The sequence below is a fragment of the Lissotriton vulgaris genome, unplaced genomic scaffold, assembly GCF_964263255.1.
Source record: "Lissotriton vulgaris unplaced genomic scaffold, aLisVul1.2 SCAFFOLD_1145, whole genome shotgun sequence".
NCBI lineage: Eukaryota > Metazoa > Chordata > Amphibia > Caudata > Salamandridae > Lissotriton > Lissotriton vulgaris.
Genome location: NW_028247382.1, coordinates 683,884 through 707,716, shown reverse-complemented (window position 1 = coordinate 707,716; position 23,833 = coordinate 683,884). Strand labels below are relative to the sequence as shown.

General features: G+C 48.5%; 1 protein-coding gene across 1 annotated transcript in view; it reads left to right on the top strand.

The window, feature by feature from the left end:
- Nucleotides 1-23,833, top strand: part of LOC147665182 (ubiquitin-conjugating enzyme E2 variant 3-like) — a gene marked incomplete at its 5' end in the record, with an annotated part of 153,176 nt that overhangs the window by 20,939 nt on the left and 108,404 nt on the right. Inside the window, one exon of the mRNA XM_086949695.1 lies at nucleotides 20,314-20,487. Coding sequence (XP_086805821.1) covers nucleotides 20,314-20,487 — 174 coding nt within the window. The remainder of the gene's footprint in view (nucleotides 1-20,313; nucleotides 20,488-23,833) is intronic.

The following is a 23,833-nucleotide window of genomic DNA, read 5'->3' as shown; positions in this document are numbered from 1 at the left end:
GGATAGACAAGAAGGGATTAGCTTCCGACAACCATATAACATGACAACTTTGCTCTCTCAGAATGAGTGTATCTCTAGAGTCGTGTGAAAACAATAGACAGCTATTTCACTCAGTCATTGTGCGTACTTAGTTTCACTAGAGTGCAGATAAAAGAGAGACGGGCGTTTTCAATAAAAGGTGTAATTTATTGAGCAGTCTTCTTTCTCATGCAAGAGAAATGAATTGCCATTATTGCAATACCTAATGTAAAGTAAAGTGCGTACAGTAAAAAAAGTATTATGAAATAATACTGTAAAAGCATTGATATGGTTTCTTAGCCATAAGATACTTTAAAATGGATAAAATATATACATACATATATACATTGACTAACGTACTCAACTGGTGTTTCTAAATACGCCTACCCCGGTGTACCTGACCTAAGCCTAATACGTGGGAAGGAGTAAGTAAGTAGCAATTTAAGTTACGTTGGTTTTGCCAAGGATCTGATTCAAGAATTCTCTTTAAGGATTTTAGTCAGCTCCGTACCTGGGTAATAGAATGCAGGAGGTCTGGTATCTCTCTTTCAGGACTCGATATCCCAACAGCCCGCGAAGGCGGATGAGAACACCGGAGCTGGATTTCTCGGCAGGAGAAAAGACAGCGTCTCTCTCAGTGCGTCAAAGAGGAGGGGCAGCGTCCGTGGGCTCTCGCATCAACTGGGCTCTCGGGCAAGTAGTTAGCTGCTCGGCTCCAAAACCACCACTGTGTGTTTGCTTAAGGCAGCGTTGGTATATTTATACCTGAAAGGTGCCGAGTTTGACGTAAGGTTTGGACATAAGACGTCAATAAAGATGTCACTAAGAACTGACTGTTCCTTAAGTGTTCGCAGGAGTTTAATGACAAATCAAAACAAAAGCAAATGGGGATTTCCCAGGTTGCTGGAGGTTTGGTGTGTCGAAAGAACTCGTTGTGCTTTCTAGGAATCTAAGGAAGTAGCTTCTGCCGTGCTTTGGACTGCAAGGGCTATTTACTTAAATATGGATCTGATTCCTTATGCCATTATAGGGATATTATTGATTATAGCCGTACAAGGGCATAAAATATTATTGGTACTGTACGCTTTTCAAGCAGTGTAATCATTCAGGTAAAATTGCTTATATAGAATAGCTGAACGATTTTCGAAAATTACACATGAAATGGCTCCTAATACAGAAAAGAAGGTCGAGACCATTCTATCACATATAAATACAGTTGCTGTAAATGTGCTAGAGGCTGAGGTAATATATTGTCTCTAGAATTTACTAAAAATAGAAGCTCTGTTCTTTAACAATAGTTCTACTTTAAGTAGAGTACATGTGCCAGAAAAAGGTAAATATTTTGGAAGTTTGAAAAAAATTATTTCGCTTTCAGGGGAAAAAATAGTTCCAAATGTTTTCAGTAGCTTTTTTTTATCAAAGCTGAAGGCCGAATTCAGAGTTCAGGGGAATGCTGTGTTCTCGTTGCTTAAAAAGTTATTCTTTCTGTTCAGGGGAGAACATCATTTCAGACAGACTGGCAAAAAATTGGTCTACATATTCAGGTGAAAGTTCGATCAAGTTTGAAAGTGCCGCGACAGTGCAGTCGTGAGAATGATTGCTATCATTGATGTTAGGATCAGCAATGCTCACAGAAGGTTGTACCTGGGTGATTTTGCTCTCATCTCGTACTTCACTGCCACCTAATCGTAGTGGTGAAGTCTCAACGAATGCCGTCATCAGAATGGGTAGCCGCTGGGGACAAAATGATGCATGAGCCGTTACAAGACTTAGCAAAGTATCAGACGTCCAACACGCATTCTTCTCCGCATAGCATACATCGAAGCACAGGTAAGATGCAATTTTCCCAGATAGGTCTGAATGAAAGAAACCAGGTCATATTCAGATCTCTTAGCCGGGCTAATCCAAGGACTCTAGTTATGCGGTCCCGATAGCGTATATCTAGGATCGTTTCTTCCATCGTTGCTGGAGTCTTGTCTGCGACTTGGCTTGCCATATCGGAGCAGAAGGGTCAAAAATAAAATTCCTGCTACGAGTCCCAAAAGTAGTGGTAGGCCGCCAAAGACAGAATGGACAAAATTGGGAAAAATGCCCAGAACTGCTTCGAAGGGTGTTAGCAGTCCCGAAAAAATTGTCTTAAATATATGTGGGATGCCACTGGCATAAGACATATTTAGGATTTGGCTTAGCATTTCTACGAAATGCACGGGGCAATTTTTTTATAAAAGGGTATGTATCTCTGCTGTTGTCCTTGCAACTAGGAGATCATACGTTTCTTTTGATGATGTTAAAGGCACTGTTGTCTGTAAAAGAACAGACTTCATTCTGCTTAAAGTATCAATTCGTATAGAAGAGATTTTCAAAGAAGGCCAAATCGTCGCCTCCGTATCTGGAGAGCTGTTTGGATACAATACTTGCATACAGCAAGTGACCATGGAACTAACGCTTACGAGATAGGCTTTCCCTGACACCATGCCACAACAGCTGTGGTCCATTATTAGAATATAGCTCCTGTTAGAAAGCCGTTTAAAGAATGGCGCTATCTGTGCTGCAGGTATGCCGTGCTGGTGACATGAAAGGTTATTTGAAGTCCCCTCACAGGCCCCATGCAAATTAATACCTTGGCACAGAAGTATACCGCTTAGTGAATGTTTACAATTGTTACCACTAAGAAATACATTCTGTTTCCTTTCACTATAACGTGTGTGTGTAAGGCAATTTCCATGATGACTTAATGTACCCTTTACCCAACCTTTCATACTGGCCCGCTGGTATATACTCTTGGCTGTATTTAAATTGGAAAGTTGTTATCGGAATTGTAAATATTCCGTGTATTATCCATTCAATGACCGGTCTTTCTGACATTGTCAATGGTAATCTCTCAAGTTTTTCAATGCTCAGAATCGTATAGTCTGCTCCTTTTTGTGCCAAACTGATTTGTTTATCAGTAAGGTTAAAGATAGAGAATAAAGACGTTGTGTTTATCAAACGCCATGGCACGTAGCCTGAACGCAGATTTTGCAACGTCCAGCCTAGCTGTACAACAGAACGTAATTGGGACTGACCGTGTTGTAACATCAGCAAGTCCTGATCTATTATATCGATAGCAGATGATACAATACTGTCCAGTGAATATATTCTGGAGGACAGAGTCATTAACCCATTGTCCACAACAGAAAGTGAATTTTTCCAAATTAATACGATCAATTTCTCGTATTTTTTCTGCTGTCTCAATTTGCATTACTTTCCAAGCTTCGTTGTACGCAGCGTATATACCGGCCGCTATGAAACGTTTTTGACGCTGTTTGCGTGGTCCCATTATAAAATCACGCAAGTCAGCACCGTCTTTAAGCAAAGTCAAGTGTTGCTTAATTTCAGCCAGTGTGTACAAATGTGATTTGTAAGCTATTGGTGCCGTTTCTCCCTCATTAGAGGTCAGGTACGTGAATCTGCATCTTCCTGGGATGATTCTGATTACAAGGTTGCGTGTGTTGTCGCGAGTTTGTAATTTTGTTTTTGCTAACATGTCTGTTTGCAATGATCTCAAGATTTCTGTGTGTTTCTGAGTCCAATTGATTGGTTTAAAATCAGGTTTTATTAATTCATAGAGAGGTTTAACCCTCTCTGCATAATTTAGAATGTAAGTTCTTCCGAAATTCAGGAAACCTAGTATTGATTGTAAGTTCTTCAGCGTTCTTGGTGCTTGGGGTACAGCACACTTCTCTAAGAAGTTGTCTGCTAGGCTTTTGCCTTCACTTGATATTTCATATCCTAAAAATAGGACAGTTAGATGGGCAATCCGTGACTTTTTAAAGTTGAATTTGTAACCCTCTGCTGCGAACCAAAGTATTATGGTGTTCACTCTTTTCAAGTGAGTATCCAGGTCATCATCTGTGAGATAGATGTCATCGACATAAGATAATGCCTCATCATCATATATTTGTAGTAACTCTGTTACTCTTGCTGAGAATAATCCTGGGCTATTCTTGAATCCATGTGGGAGTCGACAGAAATTTTTCTGTGACCCCATTATTGAGAAAGCGGTTAAATACCTGCTTTCAGGTGCAATATTTTGACAAAAGACCATTAGAGATGTCTAATGTTGTTTTGTATTTTTTGCGAACAATGTTATTCATTAGTGCTGCACTGTGTGAGTTTTGTACAGCAAATGTCCTGCAACATGAGTTAAGGTGTCTGTAGTCCAAGACTAGACGATATGAATCGTCTGGTTTGGAGACAGGAAACAAAGGATTGTTCATTTGAGAGGTGCATGTTTCGATCACCCCTTGGTATTCAAGCTGATCTAAGATCTCCCTGACTTGTTTTTTTGCTTCTTGCTTAATTGGGTACTGCCTTTGTGCAGTTGGTTGACATTTTAACTGGATTTTGTGAGGAGGAGAGTCCTCATCCCATCCTATATGTTTTTTATATAATGCAGGAGCTTGAGCTACTGCCCATTTTCTCGCATATATGTATTTACTATGGATTGGAATATGATTTGAGAAGGCAGGCATAATCATTTCTTCGCCACGTGGGCACTCCCTGACAAACTCTGCTGGCCAGTCTTTTTCAGCTAATAGGATGTCATAGTCTTTCGAAAGGTTATCCCAAAACACTCTGGAGACTGGATGGTTGGGTTGGACTTGCAGGATGCATATTTTCCTGCGGTTCATGGTAGGCCAGGAGCATTTTCAGTTTGCCGTGCTCCCTTTCAGCCTTACCAGTGCCCCTCGGGTGTTCACGAATGTGATGGCGGTGGTCGCAGCTCATCTGCGCAGGTCAGGGGTGTCAGTCTTCCCCTACCTCGAAGACTGCTTGTTGAAGCCGGGCTCCCCCAGCCACCTCCAGACTGCGGCCAACCTTCTGCATGTGCTGGGGTTCTCCATCAACGTGCTGAAGTAGCACCTGAGAAGCTAAGAAGCTCTCCTTCATTGGAGCGGTTCTGGATTCGTCGCAGTTTCTGGTTTATCCTCCCGAGCAGCGAGTCCGTGATATTCAGGCTATGATTACGATGTTTCAGCCTCTATCCCGATTTCGGTCAGGATGACCCTCAGGCTCCTGGGCCTGATGGCCTCCTGCATCCTGCTAGTGCAACATGCCAGATGGCATATGCAGGCTCTTCAGTGGGACCTAAAGTTCCGGTGGCACAGCATCGGGGCAACCTGTCCAATCACGTCCAGATCTTGGAGGGCACTGCACAACACTTGCAGTGGTGGCTGACGAATCGCGATTGGGTCAATGACAGATCCCTCTCCCTTCCCCACCTGGAGCACACAGTCGTGACAGATGCTTCCCTCCTGGGATGGGGAGGCCACTTGGGAGAGGTGGAGATCAGAGGCCTCTGGTCTCCGACGGAGTCCCGGCTTCACATCAATCTTTTGGAGCTTTGGGTTTTCCGACTTGGACTGAAAAAAACTGTCTGGGAAAGTGTAGTGTAGGTGTTCACGGACAACACCACCGCCATGTGGTATTGCAACAAACAGGGCAGGGTGGGTTGTGGACCCTATGTCAGGCGGCTTTGTGCCTCTGGACCTGGCTGGAACACCAAGGCATTACCTTGGTGGTTCAACACCTGGAAGGTTTTCTGAACGCCAGGGCGGACGAACTCAGCCGCCGGTGCTTGATGGATCACGAATGGCGTCTGGACTCAGATGTGGTGCAGGTCTCCGTCAGCAGTGGGGAGAGCCTTGGTTAGATCTATTCGCCACCGAAGGGAACGCGCAATGTCATCAGTTCTGCACGTTGGGATTTCCAAGGCGGAACTCGCTCGGTGATGCTTTTCGTCGCAAGTGGAGCTGCGGTCTGTGATGTCATTCTGGCAGCCAGGCGCCCCTCCACGAAAACGGTATACGCCTGCAGGTGGAACAATTTTGTGGCATGGTGCACAGCTAAGTCTGTGGATCCCCTTTCTGTCCCTCTTTCTGAAATCCTTCTGTTCCTTCTTTCCTCGGCCCTGCAGGGCTCTGCTCTGGGCATTATCAAAGGTTATCTTTCTGCCATCTCTGCCTTTCTACGGCTTCCAGATCAGCCTTCTCTTTTTAAGTCCCCGGTTGTTAACTGTTTTCTAAAAGGCATCATGCACACGTTTCCTCCTGTTCCACCTATCATGCCTCAATGGGGCTTAAACCTGGTCTTGACGTATCTGATGTGCGCTCCCTTTGCGCCCCTTCGTGACTGCCCTCTTTGTCTTCTCACCTTGAAGACTACTTTCCTGGTTGCTATCACTTCTGCCAGAAGAGTGAGTGAGCTCCAGGCTCTTTCTTCTAAACCTCCTTTCCTTTCTGTTCATCCGGACAAGGTGGTTCTAAGGACCCGTCCTTCTTTCTTGCCGAAGGTTGTCACGCCCTTCCACATCGGGCAGACCATTACCTTGTCCACCTTCTTTCCGCCGCCGCATCCTTCCAGAGAAGAAGAGAGGCTCCACCGTCTGGACCCAAAACGTGCGCTCTCCTTCTACCTGAGCCGCACACAACAGTTCCGGGTGGATGACCAGCTCTTTGTTGGCTACGTGGGTGCCAAAAAAGGTCGGTCCGAGCACAAGCGGACCATCTCTCGATGGGTCGTTCTGTCCATCAAAGCATGTTACTCGTTGGCTAAGAAGGAACATGTGGGGCTGCGTGCCCATTCTACCAGGGCGACAGCAGCTACTACTGCCTTGGGACGCAGCATGCCCTTCCGGACATTTGTCAGGCAGCTACGTGGGCCTCGCTGCACACGTTTACCAAGCATTACTGCTTCGACAGTCAAGTCTGGAGAGACGGCTTCTTTGGCCATTCTGTTCTCCGTGACTTTCTGGTGTAAACATGTTCGCAGACCTACCACCGAGGTTGGTATTGCTGGGGTAGCTATTCTAAGGTACGGAATCTATCACTAGCGTGTCTCTTTCAGATGCACAAGTTACTACTTGTGTAACGACATATCTGTAAGAGATATTAGTTAGTGATAGATTCCTTACCGCCCCTCCTATCCTCCCTGTTCACCGAACTGATTACTAGGGTTAAAGTCATCCCTTTCAAGGCCCTAGTTTCAATGCACCAGTGGTCAGTATCTTGCATGGCTCTGCGTTCCTGGCGCGGAAAGTCGTGTACAGAACTGACGTCCGCTCGCATGGGTGGCGCCTCAGTAGTCTCTGTGACGTCATCTCGGCGCATACGACGCCAGCGGCAGACCCGGAGCCGCAGGACGCCACCTACTGACGCACAGGGGTACTGCTAAGCAAAACGTTCCGGATTCAGTCTGATGCCTGGGGATACTCTAAGGTAAGGAATCTTTCACTAACGAATGTCTCTTACAGATATATCGTTACACAAGTAGTAACTTGTGTGTTAATTGTCATAACACTGTAATATTCTGTAGAAACTTAGACATTGTATAAGTAGGTTTTGTCTTCTTGCCCAGAAGTAGTTGGTTCTTTGTGTGCTGAGTCATGAATCAGGTGAAGGTCTAACTTTCATACATTATTTGGCTGACTGAAAGTGTGCCAAAGGGGTATTGTTCTACCCCATGAAAGTGCCTAACCTCTTCCATTTGAATGTATTGGTTCTCCCAGAGAGTTACTCTAGTGGACAGATATCAACCCTGTTGGTCTCTTCAATCAATTTATGACATATTATTCTAATGTCAAGCATATCTTTCTTTATGACATTAGGGATAATATAAGGCATTGGTCTGTAACATTTTGTTCTGTGTGTACACATCTGGCGGTACCTGGAGAGATCTGTAATATTAAATGTTATTCTTGTGAAAGGATGAATGTGAAAGGGTATCTCGTTACTTGATCTAAGCTAATTCCTATTTCTGAAAATAGGATCTTCTGCCTGCCCATGTTAATGGTGGCTTTCTTCATCTGAGACCCAATGAGTTGTTTCATTAGATTTTCTAAATGCTTGCATGTGTGATTTTGAAAGTGTATTATGCTCTTCTAAAACTATAGCATTGACCCATCCAACACTTGATGAATAATCTGACTTTTTTTTGTAGATTACTGCTGCAGAATGGTGTTCTCATTTCATGCAATGATAATCTCAGGATCTGTTACCTCTAAGCTTTCCATTTAATTGTTACCTCTACGCTCTAATTTTCATTTAATTCTAAGGTCGATATTTAATAAGTGTAGATATGGCCATTAAGACAAAATTAGACCAATTTACTAATCAATTATTAATGACACACCCGATCCGAGTTCAGTCTGAAATAGATAAAACCATGCCTCACCCCAGCACTCCAACCACTTTTCAGCTCCAACTGTGATCCGAGTCAACAATATTTCAGAGACGACAATATAGATGATGGGTATAATTTCCCTACACTGTGATGATAACTATATGTACATGGACTTGCTGGAAGCCTGTGGGTTGGACATATCCCCAGACACTGAGTTATGTTCTCTTCTTGGACCATCAAAGATGGAGACGGCTTCCTTTGCTGCGCTTATGAGACGTGCACAAGAGATGTTACATTTACGGCTCCCATCTGTGGAAGTTAACACTAACGTGCTAACAGAAGTGTTGTATTCTGAACAGTCTTCCTCTGAGCCTTTATTGGTAGTCAATGAAGCCTCTAGTGCCACCTTAATGAGCACCTTGTCTAAGCCTTGTTCCTGCCCACCGATGAAGAGGGAGGTACCCAGAAGTGATGGGCCGGCGCAGGCAACACTGACTTCTTGATACAGCACCCTATGCCAGAAAGTCTGATAGTTTAGGCTTCCACCACCAGGGTAAACACAATTCATTCCCTACGACCTACTCGGATACAGAGTAGAAGAGAATTGAAGGATTCGTGAAACTAATGTTTTCATCTGCCAGCCTAGACCTCCAGTCAGGCAGTGCCAGCTATTTGCTGGGGAGAGATAGTTGTATGGGACATAGTCATTGAGATCCTGTTGGCAGTCCCTTAGGAATTTCGGAGCAACCTGGCTCAAGCCAACTAGGACAGTTTTCCCCAAACTGTGGGTCGCAAGCTGATTTGATGGGTCGTCAAAGACCAAGTGATAAATAAAGATGTCTTTTAGATTATGTATTTATCTTGTCACATTTGCTGTGCTTGAAAGGCAGAGGTCAACTGTCTGGCTCTGTCTTTCGACAAATTGCTGCATATATTGTTTTAACGTGAGGATTGGTGTTTACAACGTGAGGATTGGTGTTTACAAGTTCATCTCACTTTACAGTCAGACCGACAAGGAAAAGTAAAGCAGATTATGCTGCGTACAGAGTGTGAAAGGAAACACTTTAGAATGTCACTTTTTTGTATCACAAAAGAAAATGTAAATACCTGCAAATAAATGCTACACATTCTCCAGTTAGGAAAGCAAAAATGGAACACATTTTTTTTGTAATTCTGAAATGTGATGGAAACAAAGAATTTAATGAGCTCAAAACAAATAGACAGTTTACTTGCACAAATTATGTAGATTCACCAAAACCCAATGTCTAAACATAATCATTGGTGTGTGTTATAGTTTTATCAGTAAAAATGTATCTCTCTGCAAATGTAGTGGCATTGCAAAGGTAAATGTGATGTCTGTAAATGACAGTGCTCTACCACACGATGCTTTAGTTACATAAAACAAAATCAGCCGCAGCAAGTCCATTAAAGCTAAATGGGTCGCAAAGGTTTGTTGTAATAAAAAGTTGGTCATGGTTCTAGAATGTTTGGAAACCACTGATCTTGGATGTTTAGAATGTGGCCAAATACATTTTGGACTGGACCCCACCAACTGCTTGAGTCCAGCAAGCAGTCACATGATTATTTGGTATCATGCCTGGATGATATCTATGGGCTTCTTTGGTGACATGCAGGCCTCTTTGATGGATATGTTAGTGGATGGATCTTGCCTGTTTAGGTTTAAAGTATTTTATTGATGCAGGGTGGGGTAGGACACAAAGGGGCAAGGAACAAGTAAACCACAGGAACCGCACAGCAATGCGCATTGTACAGCAAGTACAGTAATGCAATTACAATTTCGTAAGAGGCCCCATCCGACTCGGGAGCATAGCTTTCCCAACTGTGGTCACATACAAACAACGAGGGGGGGGGGGAGAAAGGGGGGAGGGACGGGATGGGGGGAGGAAAGAAAATCAGGGGGGGGGGGACCAAGAGAGAACGGGAGAAAAAAGAAAAGAAAAAAGGGGGGGGGGAGGGGAAGAGGGGAAGGGGAAAAAAGGGGGGGGGGGTGAAGGGAGGGGAAGCAACCCCGCTCCAAGAACCTACCCAACCAAACAGAACCCCCAACTACCGAACCCTAACCCACCCCCTGCACTATGCCAATATCTACAGTCTCCGCTACATGCAACTCTCCGAAAATCCCCGCTACACAGTACCGACCCCACCCAATCAAGCAGGCGGGTCCGGTGGCGGTGTCAGCCTTAACAACCTAAGGTATCTAGGGCAGGTGATCTCCCGAAACTCGGAACATAACAGGCTGTGAAAGGGCTCCCATAGTTCCTCAAAAGTATCAGTATCCCCCAAGGCTACTAAGGACATCTTCTCCATTCCAAGGACATGCCATAATCTGTGCAGCCAACCAACTACAGAGGGAAGTGTGGTAGTGCGCCAGTGTATGAGAATATTCTGCACCGCTGACCCCAGCGCAATTGCGATCTGTCTACCTCTCTTAGATCTAAGGGGATACATCAGCCCATTCGGCAACCCTAGCAGAACATAGGCCGGGAATCTAGGCAGTTCTATCCCAAAGCATTTGTCTACCTCTCCCAAAACCTCTTCCCAGTAAGGAGCCAGCAGGGGACATTCCCATAGTATGTGTGTTAGTGTACCAGTATTGCCACAGTTGCGCCAGCACGTCCCTGGTATTGCCCTGTCCATCTCGTGCAGTTTCTCCGGAGTACGGTACCAGTAGGTCGAGATTTTAGTGAAGGTCTCCGTAAGACCCGTGTGGTAGGCCGAGTGACGTGCGCGGAAGGAGATGTGTTCCCATTCTTTATGGCTCAACACGCGCCCGAGCTCACGCTCCCAACGTTCCCGACCGGGGTTGTGAATATGAAAGGAGGGGGGCTGCAGCATTTTATACAGGTCTGAGATCAGTTTAGCGTCCGACGTGCGAGTAATTAACCAACGCTCATACGCTGTGATTTCCCGGTGTGCTGCGTCGCGCACTTGGGGTTGTAATGCCCAGTGGCGCGCCTGCATGTATCGCATGCGCTCCGTTTCCGGGAGGCCATAATCCCTCCTCAGGTCCGGGAAGGGGACAACCCCCTCAGGGCAATACCAGTGATACAGAGTGCAGCAGCGGGCCACCCGCCATCGCTCATAAGCGCCCTGCTCCATCCCGGGGCCGAAGTCCGGGTTGCCAATGAGAGGCGTAAAGGGAGAGGGGAAGGTGGTAAGCTCGCGCCTGGCAGCCACCGAGTCCCACGTCCGGAGCGGGACCCGCGTTACCAGAGACGCATAGAGATTGGGGGGTCGATGGGCCCGCTTCAAGAATGGTACTTCCTGCAGCGTCCTTCCCGCCACCGCCTGGTCCTGGAACAGCCAGTGCTTATCAGACTCCCACCGGCTCCATTCCACTAGATAGCGGAGCTGAGCGGCCTGGAAATATTTCCGCAAGTCCGGTATCCCCAGCCCCCCGGATTCCGGTGACAGCATAGCGATGCTTCTCTTGATCCTCGGCCTGCGGCCCTGCCACACGAACCGCGCGATGGCAGCCTGTGTCTCCGCAAGCCACCCCGCGGGGGGCTGGAGCGGCAACGCTCTGAAGAGGTAAAGCACCTGAGGCAGGAGAGTCATCTTCACCGCGGCCACCCTACCCAGTAACGACAGCGTGCCCTTATCCCATCGGCCCAATTCCTCCCTGATTTTCGCGCCCAGCGCCGCGTAATTGGCCGTGACCATCTCCGGGAGGGAGGGCGCCAATAGGATCCCCAAGTACGGGATCCGGTCCCTGGACCAGCTCAGAGGGTAAAGCCTCTGTAGTTCCGCTCTGGTGGTGTTAGTAAGCGAAATGTCAAGGGCGGCCGACTTCCCCAGGTTCACCTTGAAGCCCGCCACGTCGGCGAATAAGTTCAATTCCTCTACACAGGCCGGCAGCGATCTCCGCGGGTCATCCAGCGTCAGAATGACATCATCCGCGTACAGGCTGATCGCATGATGGAATTCACCCATCTTGACACCGACAATGTCGGGGTTCTGCCTGACCCTCTGAGCAAAGGGCTCCATGTACAGGGCAAAGAGCAGAGGGGAGAGAGGGCACCCCTGTCTCGTACCCCGCTCAATGGGGAAGGGTCGAGAGCTGCCGCCGTTCACCCGGACTACCGCAGAGGGGAACCGGTAACAATTGAAGATCAGATGACGGAACTTCTCCCCAATCCCGAATTTGCTCAGGACCTTCTCTAGGTAGGGCCAGTGCACCCTGTCGAAAGCCTTCTCCGCGTCTATGGACAGGAGCATCCTCTCCCCAGGGATCCTGGAAGCCTTCTCGAGGATGTGCGTCACCCTCTTTGTGTTATCTACTGTTTGCCTACCGGGCACGAAGCCCGCTTGGTCCGAGTCAACCATGCCCGGGAGGTGCAACGCCAGGCGTGCGGCTAATATACTGGTGAACACTTTCAAATCTGTGTTCAGTAGCGAAATGGGACGGTAGGACCCACAGGCGGTCCTGTCCTTACCCGGCTTCGTAATCACGGAAACCGTGGCCTGGAGAAATTCGGAGGGGATGGCTCCCGGTTCTGCGAAGGAGTTAAAAAGGCGGGTCAGTAGAGGTGCCAGTTCCTGACAGAAGGTTTTATAGAACAGATGGATAAAGCCATCCGGACCCGGGGCCTTGCCCAATTTAAGCCGGGATATCGCCGTGATCACCTCCTCGATACGGATGTCACGCTCCAGATACTGAGCCTGCTCCTGAGACAACGACGGGAGCGGGACCGAGTCCAGATAGGCCATCTCAGCCCGGGCCGAGGGGGCCTCCCCGGTGTAGAGGTCAGCATAAAAGCTGCGAAAGACGTCTGCTATTTGCTCATCAGCCGTGACCCTACCACCGGTCGGGTCCACCAGTTCCTTCACACGGTGCTGCTGGTGTTGCACCCTAAGTTTATTAGCCAGGAGCCGCCCACACCGATCGCCCCCTGTATAATATTTGTGTTTCAGGCGAAGCATCGCATACTCCGCCCGGTCCGTGTCAAGGGCCGCCAGGAGTTTCCGTGCCGCCTTCAGCTGCCTCCACACCCTGGGGGCCCCTGTCCTGTGATGAACCTGCTCCAGCTCCCTCACCTGCTGGGTGAGCTCATCTCTCTTGAGCTGTCGGTCCCTATTCTCGGCCGAGGAAATCGCTATAAATTCGCTTCGGAGCACCGCCTTCAGGGCTGCCCACTGTGTCGCACGAGAAGTATCCCCAGTATCATTTATGGTCTGAAAATCCAAAATGGCCGCCCGGATCTGATCCACCACCGACCGCCTGTGCAAAAGCGTGTCCCGGAGCCGCCAGACCCCTCTCGGCCGAACCACCGGGGGCAGAGTGAAAGCGCCCTCCACCGGGGCGTGGTCAGAAAGAGAGAGGACCCCCATGTCCACACTCGAAGCCAAAGGGAGCATTGGGCCCGACACAAGGAGATGATCTAATCGCGCATAAGATCTATGGGCATGTGAAGTAAGAGTATGCGCGGGTGGTGGGGTGGAGGTGGCGCCACATGTCATGCAGATCCAGCTCCTCAAGTCGAGCTCGAATCGAGCCCGAAAGCTCACCCAACTGGTGGCGCCGCTGCACAGACCTGTCCATCGCCGCATCGAAAACCAGGTTCAAATCACCCCCCAACACTATGTGCCTATCAGAGGTGGATGCTACGTCCTCCAAAGCCCTGTGTAAGAATTGGTCCTGGTGATCATTGGGGCAGTAGATGGTGCCAACAGTCAGTGCTAAACCCCCCATCTTGATCCTGTACACTAGAAGTCTCCCTTTCTGTTCTGCTACCTTGCACACGACCTCTCCCCTGAACCCCCTAGAAAACAAGATCGCCACCCCTGCCGTCTTGGAGGCGCTAGAGGAGAACAGCTGCGTGGGGAACTTAGGGGTACGCATCCTCGAGCAGTCTTTAGCCAGCAAATGGGTCTCCTGCAACAGACAGATATCCGCTTGTGAGTTTTCTAACAAGGATAACACTGCCCGCCTCTTAACCGGATTATTCAGCCCTTTCACATTGAGAGTAAGCACCTTAAGAGCCATCAAGGAGGGGGATCAATGGAGCACATTTCAAGAGGCAAAGCCCTGCAGGCAAACACAGAAGGCACCACTCGAGGCCTCAAAACAGAGCAACTTTGAACCGTCCCCTGGCACAGTACAGTCCCCGAACCCCAACACCCCACAACTAGAAAAACCCCCCTTGCCCCCACACAACCAAATCTACACCACCCCCCGCAACTGGCCCCCCCTCTAGTCCCCAGAATCAAAACATCTGCCCGCCTGTCCCAACCCCATTCCCTGCTACTCAAACTTTTCAAAAAAGACATTGTCCCAGTCCGGCCCGTAACGGGCAGGGCCGTGGTAAATCAGTCTAGTGGACGTCCAGCCACCTCCTCCAGCACTCGCCATTCCTCCCAGCCCACCCCCCGGATCCCCGCACCTGCAAGAGGAATAAGCTAAAGTAGACTCCCCCCGGAGTGAGTTCAGGCCGTCAGGGCCACTTCGCCGTTCGCCGCCACTCTGGAGGCCTCCTGGATGGCGGCCGCCATGTCCGCCCTGATCACGGGCGAGCCCGGACGCTCCGAATGAGGAGAGGTCCCCCCTCCAGCTTGCTGCCATCCGTCACGAGTGCTTCGCCTCCGCCGCGGAGCCGGGGTATCTGTATCCGATGCTGTGAGGCCCAACACCGCGCAGACATCCTGGAGGGACCGAAGCTGATGCAAAACACCGTTCCATCGGAATATCAGACGGAAGGGGTGCCCCCAAGAGTACTGTGTCCCTTGTTCCCGGAGGAAGTCAGTGGCGATCTTGAATGATTTCCTCTTCTGCAGCGTGACTGTAGATAAGTCCTGAAACAGGGTCACAGGGTGGTCCCGGAATCGGAAAGATTGCTGCCCTCGTGCTTCTCGGAGGATTCGCTCCTTCAAGGGAAAGTCCGGGAGGACGGCCAGAATGTCCGGGGCGGGCGCCGTAGCTCTGCGGGGGCGGCCCACCCGATGTGCTTGGTCTATGCGGATCCGAAAGTCCTCCGACTCTCCCAGGATCGCACGAAAGAGGGCCACCAGATAAGCAGTCACGTCTTCACCCTCCTCACCGGACGGCACACCGCGGACCCGTATGTTGTTCCGCCTGGACCGATTTTCAAGGTCCTCGGCGTGGGCCTGTAGCTCAATCTGTTGCTCCCGCAGTCGCAGGACCTCCTGCTGCAGATGGGTGATCTCTTCATCCCTGGAGTGACCCGCTTCCTCCACTGTGTTCACACGTTCCCCCAGGGAGTCCATCTCTCTCCTTACTTCGTGGACCTCCCCGGCCACCTCACGCTTGAGCGTTTGAAAGTCCTCCCGAAGGGAGCTAAAGAGCGATTCGAGAAATGATCTCGTCACCGGGGGTTCTCCGCCATCTGCACCCCTGGTCGGGGCCGGGGAGGTCGTGGCGGGTTGGGTTCCACCGCTGCGTAGGGCGCCGCGTCCCAGCATGTCCGGCAAGGTTCGGTCGCCCCGTCGCTGTCCTCTAGCGTTCGACATTGCAGCTGAGTAGAGGACGTTGAGGGCAAAGAAAGCAGCTATATGCCAGCCGGGGGCAGCGCCACATAAAGAGCACCAGGAAGGCCGAGCTGCCCGGCCGGAGACCACAAAATGGCCGCTCTGTGATGTCGAGGGGCCAACGCCCAATATGGAGAACCCCTCTCCGTCTCTGATCCGGGACCCAAAATCCGGCCAGTGGGCAAAGTCACCGTGCGATGGTCGCCGGGGGCCGTAGTCTCAAGGGGAGATCTGCCCCGGGAGCCCCGTTCCGCTGCTCCGCTCAGACAACCGGCCGGAGCGGCCTCTCCCAGCGGGCCTCTTCAATCCACGGGCTGGCGTAGTGAGGCGATGTCGACTCCGCCTCCGCTCTTCACCTCCGCTCTGCACCGTTCCGCACAACCGCCGTCGGACAACTCCGAGCCGTTCGCGAAGCCACTGCTGACTCCCACTCCGACAGTTCATGCACCGCTGCGGGCTTCACACACAGGCGGCTGGGTGCTCCGTCACGCTCCGAGGGTCGGGAGACTCGCGGCTTCCAGCTCGCACACGGGCCATTCAGCGGGCCCCGACCCGAGCTTCACCGGTCAGGATCTCACCCCCGACGGCGCAAACCGGGCTCAGCAGTCGCTCCACACCTCCACCGTGGGCACCAGGCTCAGTCGCTGCGTGATCCGGGGGGGAATCAGCGGTTACAAGCGGTGCAGGGATTCAGGGGTCCGGGAGCTCTCGGCAAGTGCGACCTCTCAGCCCGCCATCTTGGCCACGCCCCCGATCTTGCCTGTTTAAAGAAAAGGGCGACTCTGTGCTTCCATTGCGTGATCCTTAGTTCTTTGTACTCGAGTCTACTCCTGAGTGTTGGCATACTGGCAACGCCGAGGCCCACTGCGTCCACAACAGGCACCCTTGTCCTTTCAGGAGCAAGTGGGAATCAAGCAGACCACATCCAAGCCACCAGGGACAGCAAACCCCCCTGCCCCCCCCTGCCTTGCAGCAGCAGCCTCCAATACGCTTTAGTTTACCCTCAGTGGCCCTTGACCATCAGGTGGGAGGCAGGATCAGGCATTTTCTTCAATTGATATACAATCTGACTTGTGGGTCATTCAGATTGTTCAATGGGGCTATGCCCTACCGTTCCTTTTCGATCTGCTGCAATTTCAGCCCACATCAGAACAGCTTTCAGAGGTGCAAGCTCTTGGCCAGGGTAGCCATAGAGAGGTTTCTGGTCCTGATTATAGGGATTGGCTGTTACTCCCACTAGTTCCTTATGCTGAAGAAAGACAGAGGTATTCGTCCTATTCTAGATCTCTGCCCTCTGATCGCCATGTTGAGAAGGATAAATTCAAGACGCTCATGTTGGCCAAGGTTCTGTCTGCCCTGGTTACAGATGACTGGATGGTGGTTTTGGATATGCAGGAAGCCTACTTTCAAGTATTCGTCCTGATTTAGTGACAGTGTCGCAGTTTGTTGTTATTGTTCTTGTTTTATTACACTTGGTTATTCTCCGGGGTTGAGATGATTGCACATGCCTGTCCCTTCCCCTATAGGGAGGTGAAACGGGTCAACCTTTGCCTTTCGGAGGCAAGGCACATTTGGGCGCTTATATCCTGTCCACGAAATCTCAGCATGAACTGGCATAGCGCCCTTGATGGACTGAAATGTTGATTTATTGCCACCCGTGTAGACGGGGGAAAGTGTCCCTTGGTTGCAAAGATGTGCTTCATATGTTTTGCATCTATAAAACTAATAAAAAAGATTTTCCCAAAAAAGTATTTGTCCTGCAATACCACAGATGCCACTTGCGGTTAAAAATAGTCCAAGAGAATTTTCAATTTGTGTTGCACCCCTTCAGCCTCACCAGTGCCCCTCGGGTGTTCACAAAAGTGATGGCGGTGGTCACAGCACACTTTCAGAGGTTGGGGATTCCTGTTTTCTTCTATCATGAGGACTAGCTGTTGAAGGTGGGCTCTCCACAGTCTGTCATAGACCACCTCCAGGTGGCTATGAACCTCCTAATTTCATTGGGGATCACCGTCAATGTACAGAAGTCACCCCTGACTCCTTTGACAGGTCTTCCTTTAATTGGGGCCTTTCTGGATGCAGGCCTTCCCACCACCTCGAGTCCAGGACATTCAGGCTATGATTCCGATATTTCATCATCAGTTCTAGGTCTCAGTGAGAGTGACTCTGAGGCTTCTGGGCTGCTTGGCTTTCTGAATTCTGCTAGTCTACTATGCCAGGTAGCATTTCTGAGGTCTTCTAAAGTCTCAATAGGTAGAGCACTTAGGAATCCTGTTGGATTCCATCCAGGTTTTAAAGACTGCAAAAGACCTCCACTTGAGGATGCTCGACCGCAATTGGAACATTGACAGACCCCTTTGCCTGCATCACCCAGAGTTAGGGACGGTGACGGATGTGTCATTGCTGGGATGTGGTGGTCATCTGGGAAAGGTGGAGATCAGGTGACTCTGATCTCCAGCCAAGACCCATCATCACATCAATCTGTTGGAGTTGCAGGGGGTCTCCTTGCTCTGAAAGCCTCTCTACCTTCATCAAAGAGATGTTCAGGTTCACATGGACCACACCACCTCCATGTAGTACTGCAACAAACAGAGTACCTCTTGGCAAATGACCCACTCCACCCTGACTCTGGAGCTGGTTGGAGCATCATTTCCTTGATCATAAATCACTTGACGTGATCTTTGAGCGTCAGGGTAAACAAACTCAGTTGGCAGTAACTGCCAGATCACAAAAGGACGATGACTTCCTGAGGTGACAATGGGCATCTTCCAGCAATGGGGAGTACTCTGGCTAGAATTTTGTGACAGTTGAAAATGCGGAGTGTCAAACCGTTTGGCCTTAGTTTTCAAGGAGACTTTTTCTCAGAAACACATTCTGGATAGAGTGGAGCCCCAACTCATTTGCCCCTTTCCACTGGTAACTCTCCTATCCTGATTTCAGAAGATCAAAAATGGCGAGGCCCAAGTCATTCTAGTGGCTTCGGATTTGACAAAAAGAGTGTGGTACCCGGAACTTGTGGGAATGAGGATCTGTCCTCCAATCAGGCTTCAGCTTCTGAAGGATTTTCTATTGCAGCAGAAGCAGGGCATGGTTCTGCACCTCAATTTGCTCAATTTTCAACTCCATGCATGGAGATTGAGGAGCAGCTTTTGCCTATGTTCGATCTTCTGCCTGTAGTTGTGAATGTCAGCCTTGCTGTGAGGGGTTCTTCTGCAAAAACTGTTTACACCTCGTGCTTGGGCAAGTTTATGGCTTGGTATGGCACTCACAATACTGACCCATAAGAGGCCAAACTGTTAAATGTTTTGCTGTTTATTTTAACTTTGGCCTGGCAAGGACTTGCAGTCGACACCATTAAAGGTTATTTGTCAGGCCTTTCTGCCTTTTTGGGTTTTCTGGACCAGCCATCCAACAATCACCTGTTGTGATGAGGTTTTTGAAAGGTTTGGATCATAGGTTTCCTCCACAACCCACTCTGATGCCAAAGTGGGATCACGTTTTTGCCCTGCTCTTCTCATGTGCACTCCCTTAGAACAAATGCACAGCTTTTCCTCATTTCTCATGACTGTATTCCTGTTTGCAATAACTTCAGCATGTCATGTGAGTGAACTCCAAACTCTCTCGGTGCAGCCGCCTTATACCACATTTTTCCCAGATAAACTGGTGTTAAGGTCCAAGGTGGCCTTTTTGCCAAAGCCCATGACTGCTTTTCACGTTGGACAAACCAAAAGAGGTAGAGAGACTCCATCAGCTGGACCACAATAGAGCCTTGAACTTTACATCGATCGCACCAAAGAATATTGGTGGATGATCAGCTTTTTGTGAGGTTCTCTGGGACGAACAAAGGCAAGGCAGTGCAGAAAAGGACTCTGTCAAGGTGGGATTTCTTATGAACTAAAATCTGTTAAACATTGGCAAAGAAGCAGTTTTCAGAAAGACTTGGCCCCATTCCACCCTGACCAAGGTTAATACCACTGTGTTGCCACTTGGAGTGCCTGTTCTTGATATCAACATCACTGCTATTGTTCACGATGCACTACTGCCGTGACAGCCATGTCCAGCAGGAAGAACATTTCTTCCGTTCAGTCCTGCAGGATTTTTTCGTCTGAGTCATTCCACAGATGTACCACCATGGGAGGTACTGCTTTGGTGTCTATTCTAAAGTTGAGGACACTGTGGTTAGCAGTATCCATCAGAAGATCAAATTGGTTACTTTTGGCAACTAACCAAATCCCCCACTGCATTCCCAACTCCCCATTCTGTGGAAAGGTCTCTATTACAGCTAAAATGGTCTCAAGCTAGAGATCTGCACACTGATACCTCTGATTTGTGTGGTGCTTGGCGTTCGAGGGTGCATCCAGCCTAAGGATATTCTGAAGGTGAGGAATCTGCAGGTAGATATAGTATCCACCAGAAAGAACATTACTGAAGGGAAGTAACTTGTTCCTATCTCTTCTTTAATGTCTCCTCATTGTATTTGCATTTTTTAAGTACAGCCTGAATCTTCGCTTCATGCAAACATTGATGGAGGATTATAGTCCTGTTTTGAATTTCTTGGTACATAGAACTTTGGCTGCAGACTTAACTTTTTCTCTTTCCTTTTGTTTATTTGTACTGTTTTTTCAGTTGATGTAATGACATATGTTGTGTGGAAATTAAGTGGATTTCCAGTAAACCAAGTGATTGGGATTGGATGTAATCTGGATACCGAGAGATTTCGTTACACCATTGAAAATGTACTAATGGCACACTCCTGGGGAAAGGAAGCATGGATTGTTGGTGAACAAGGAGAAGAAAAAGGTATAGACGTTTTCACTCTTATTTTAATAGGTTTTTCTCTAGGGCTATTCCACAGAACAACTTTAAACTAGTAGAAGTGATAGGGTGAGGGACCTTTTCAAACAGAGCAATCTTTGTGTCACACTATAAGACGTTACTGCCCGGCCCCCTACCTGACCACCTTACCTCGAAGCTCCCTGTTCTCCAACCAGGCCCAGTTTTTGGGACCTCCACTTGCTTTGCTCGCCTGTAGCCTCCTATCCTCCTCTCTCACTTTACCTGCTTCTCTCTCATCCTCCAGCTTCTTGGCACTTTTATTTTGCTTGTTAAGCCCTGTTTCATTGATTTAACTCTTTCTTCTTTCATCTCTTTTTCACATTTGCCTCTTTTAACTCCTTGTATTTCTGCCCCTTCAGCTAATTCTCACTTTTACCCCATGTCAGCTTTTTTTCCCTGTTCTTGCGATCTCTCTTACCCTTTGCAATTATCAACTCCTGTGCCACTTCCTGCCTCACGTTCCACTCCTTCTGCCTCTTTCTGTCCTTCCCTAACCCTGTTCACTTTCCCAAGATCTTCTTAATGGTGGTCGTGTGCATGGGGGCACACTACTGGTGAGTCAAATACAAGCTTATCTGTACCCATTTGAGCCCTGACTGCGCCCAATGCCAGGAACCCTGGTCCATGAGCCACCCACAGCAGCCCACAACACTACCCTGCTGAAACTCTCTTCACCTTGAACCATGGATGTCTGTCCTTGCGATGTGCCCTGACCTCCCCACACAATCCAAAGGTGTGTTCTTTTGTCCTTCTTGACGCTTCTCATGCATCTCCTCTAACCTGCACCCTCCGACCTCAAACCTCCACACAGCACACCCACAACCACATCATGCTAGATACCACCATACTCAAAACAGACCCACCGATGCCCCCCCAACACGCACCTTCTGACTTCCTCCCATCCATGCATCGCACACATAACCACACTATGTCAGACTCTAACTTTTCTGCTTGTACTTGACTAACTCCTAACTTTCGGTGCACTCGACCTCCTGGTGCAGCTTGAACAAAATCCCTAAAGACATCTGGATCACCAAACTCTAGTTGCAATGCCTGCCTGCCGAACCAGGATGACGTAGCATGCTCCATCACATACTTCAACACATAGATCACCTCCTGCCCAGACTCCCTGTCTCCCCAGAGAACCGCCAACACATCTCAATCCAAACCACACCATCAAACTACTCAGAAAGGTCTTCAGTTGGGTGCAGCATACCTCAAGAGCTGATAGTTTCACACACAAGTCAGGCACCTTCCCTTTGCCAATCTCCTACTCGCCCCTATCCCTTAGATCCATTGAACCAGAGCTGGGTGGTGTGTCTTTTCACCCCTAAGCCTGGAATGATCTCACCCTCCACATCGGAGCCACTAGCTCCATCCTAGAGTTCTGTAAGAAACTAAAAACCTGGCTCTTCCAATGGATCACAGACAGCCAAGGGCCACCTTCTTAGGTGGCATAATACCCTCCTAGCTGATATGTCTGCAATACAAATAAGCATAACATAAGATGCCAATGTTCACTCATATAATGGGAGCATATATGTATGTTGTATTTGTATAGTGCAAATCTGACCGAAAAGGCAACAAGTGCAATACCGACTCAAAGACCAGTAGAAAGTCCATGAATGACAAAGGTAGCTCGTTATTGGATTGTTACTGTATTGCGATGTAATGTTCTTTACAAAGGTGTGTCTTCAACTCTTTCCTAAACTGAAGCAGCGCGGGGAGGTCTTTTCCAATACAAGGATGCTGTTACAGATTCTGGGTGCATAAATGAAAAAGGCATGCAATCTTGCTTTCTTCTTTTTAAAAATGTTTGATATAATTTTTTGTGTGCAATTTTTCAGTCTCCAGTCTGATGGTGGCCTAGCTAAAATTTTCCAAAGTGGCACCACAAATTGTGAGCCTCTCCCCCAAATATGTAGGGGTGCTAGACGAGCCGCTCTGTAAACAAGCATTGGAAATGCAATAGGGCTCGCGTTAGGAAAGTTTGAGCTCTTGGTCTTCTAAATGAATTATTTTTTATTTATGTGTTATTTTTTTAAATGGCTAAATTAATAACAATGGCAATAGTTCTAACTTTCGCAAATGTGACACCTATGGCATTTGTAATGCAACATGATTTGTATTTACGTGACTTAGATGTATTGATATTACAAATAACAATGGCTTTTAATTTTTTTAAATAATTAATACTTAAATAATTTATTTAATTTGTAATGGCAATAGCTTAAACTTTTGTAAATACTTTTTGTGAAGATTATGTTCAGTGTTTTTTATTGTGACGAAAATCCAAGAACAGAAGTAAAATATTAACATCTTTTTGTGATTTGTAATAAAGCGTGAAAGCTTGAAAAGAGCTTGAAACATTGAAAGAACATATTTGAACCAGTGATGCTATGGTTGCGCTGAGTTATGCTGTGGTTGCGCTGAGGTATGCTGTGGTTGCGCTGAGTGATGCTGTGGTTGCGCTGAGTGATGCTGTGGTTGCACTGAGTGATGCTGTGGTTGCGCTGAGTGATGCTGTGGTGGTGCTGAGGGGAGCGGGACGAGAGGAGAGAGGTAAGAGGGTAGAGAGTAGATAGGAGAAGAGAGGTGAGAGAGAATAAGAGAGGGGAGAGTGGAGAGTGAGGAGAGGGTTGAGTGAGGATAGGGGAGATGGAGAGGGGAGATGGAGAGGCGAGATGGAGAGGAGAGATGGAGAGGAGAGATGGGAGTGAGGAGAGAGGGGAGTGGGGAGAGAGGGGAGTAGGGACAGAGGGGAAAGAAAGAGAGGGAGGGGAGAGAGGGATTGGAGAGTGAGGAGAGGGGAGAGTGAGGAGAGGGGAGAGGGAGGGGAGAGAGGGGAGAGTGGTGAGAGGGGGAGTGGGGATAGTGAGGATAGTGAGGAGAGGGGAGATTGAGGTGAGAGGGAGGTGAGAGAGGGAGGGGAGAGGGGTGAGAGTAAGGAGAGCAGAGAGATAAGAGGGGCCTCGAATCCCTCATTTCAGTTCTTCTGTTGTGGGCACTGGAGTATCTTTACTCACTATTGTTTGGTGAGAATATTAGAAGTGTTTCTGCGCAGAAGATTCTACGCCTCTGGAGAAACTTCTACCCTTATACATGCGCCGATGTGGGGGTATTTCCTGCCTATTGCACCGGGAAAGGGGATTTAATTCAGCCTTGAACTTGCAGTACAACTCCATCCGAGTGGAAATGGGTGGTGTTTGTGAATAACCGGAAACAAGTTACTTTGGGTATGTCTACAAACGTTCATGGTATTCCTGTCCCGAAACGCTCACTCCCCGTCCATGGCAGTGGACTTACTCAC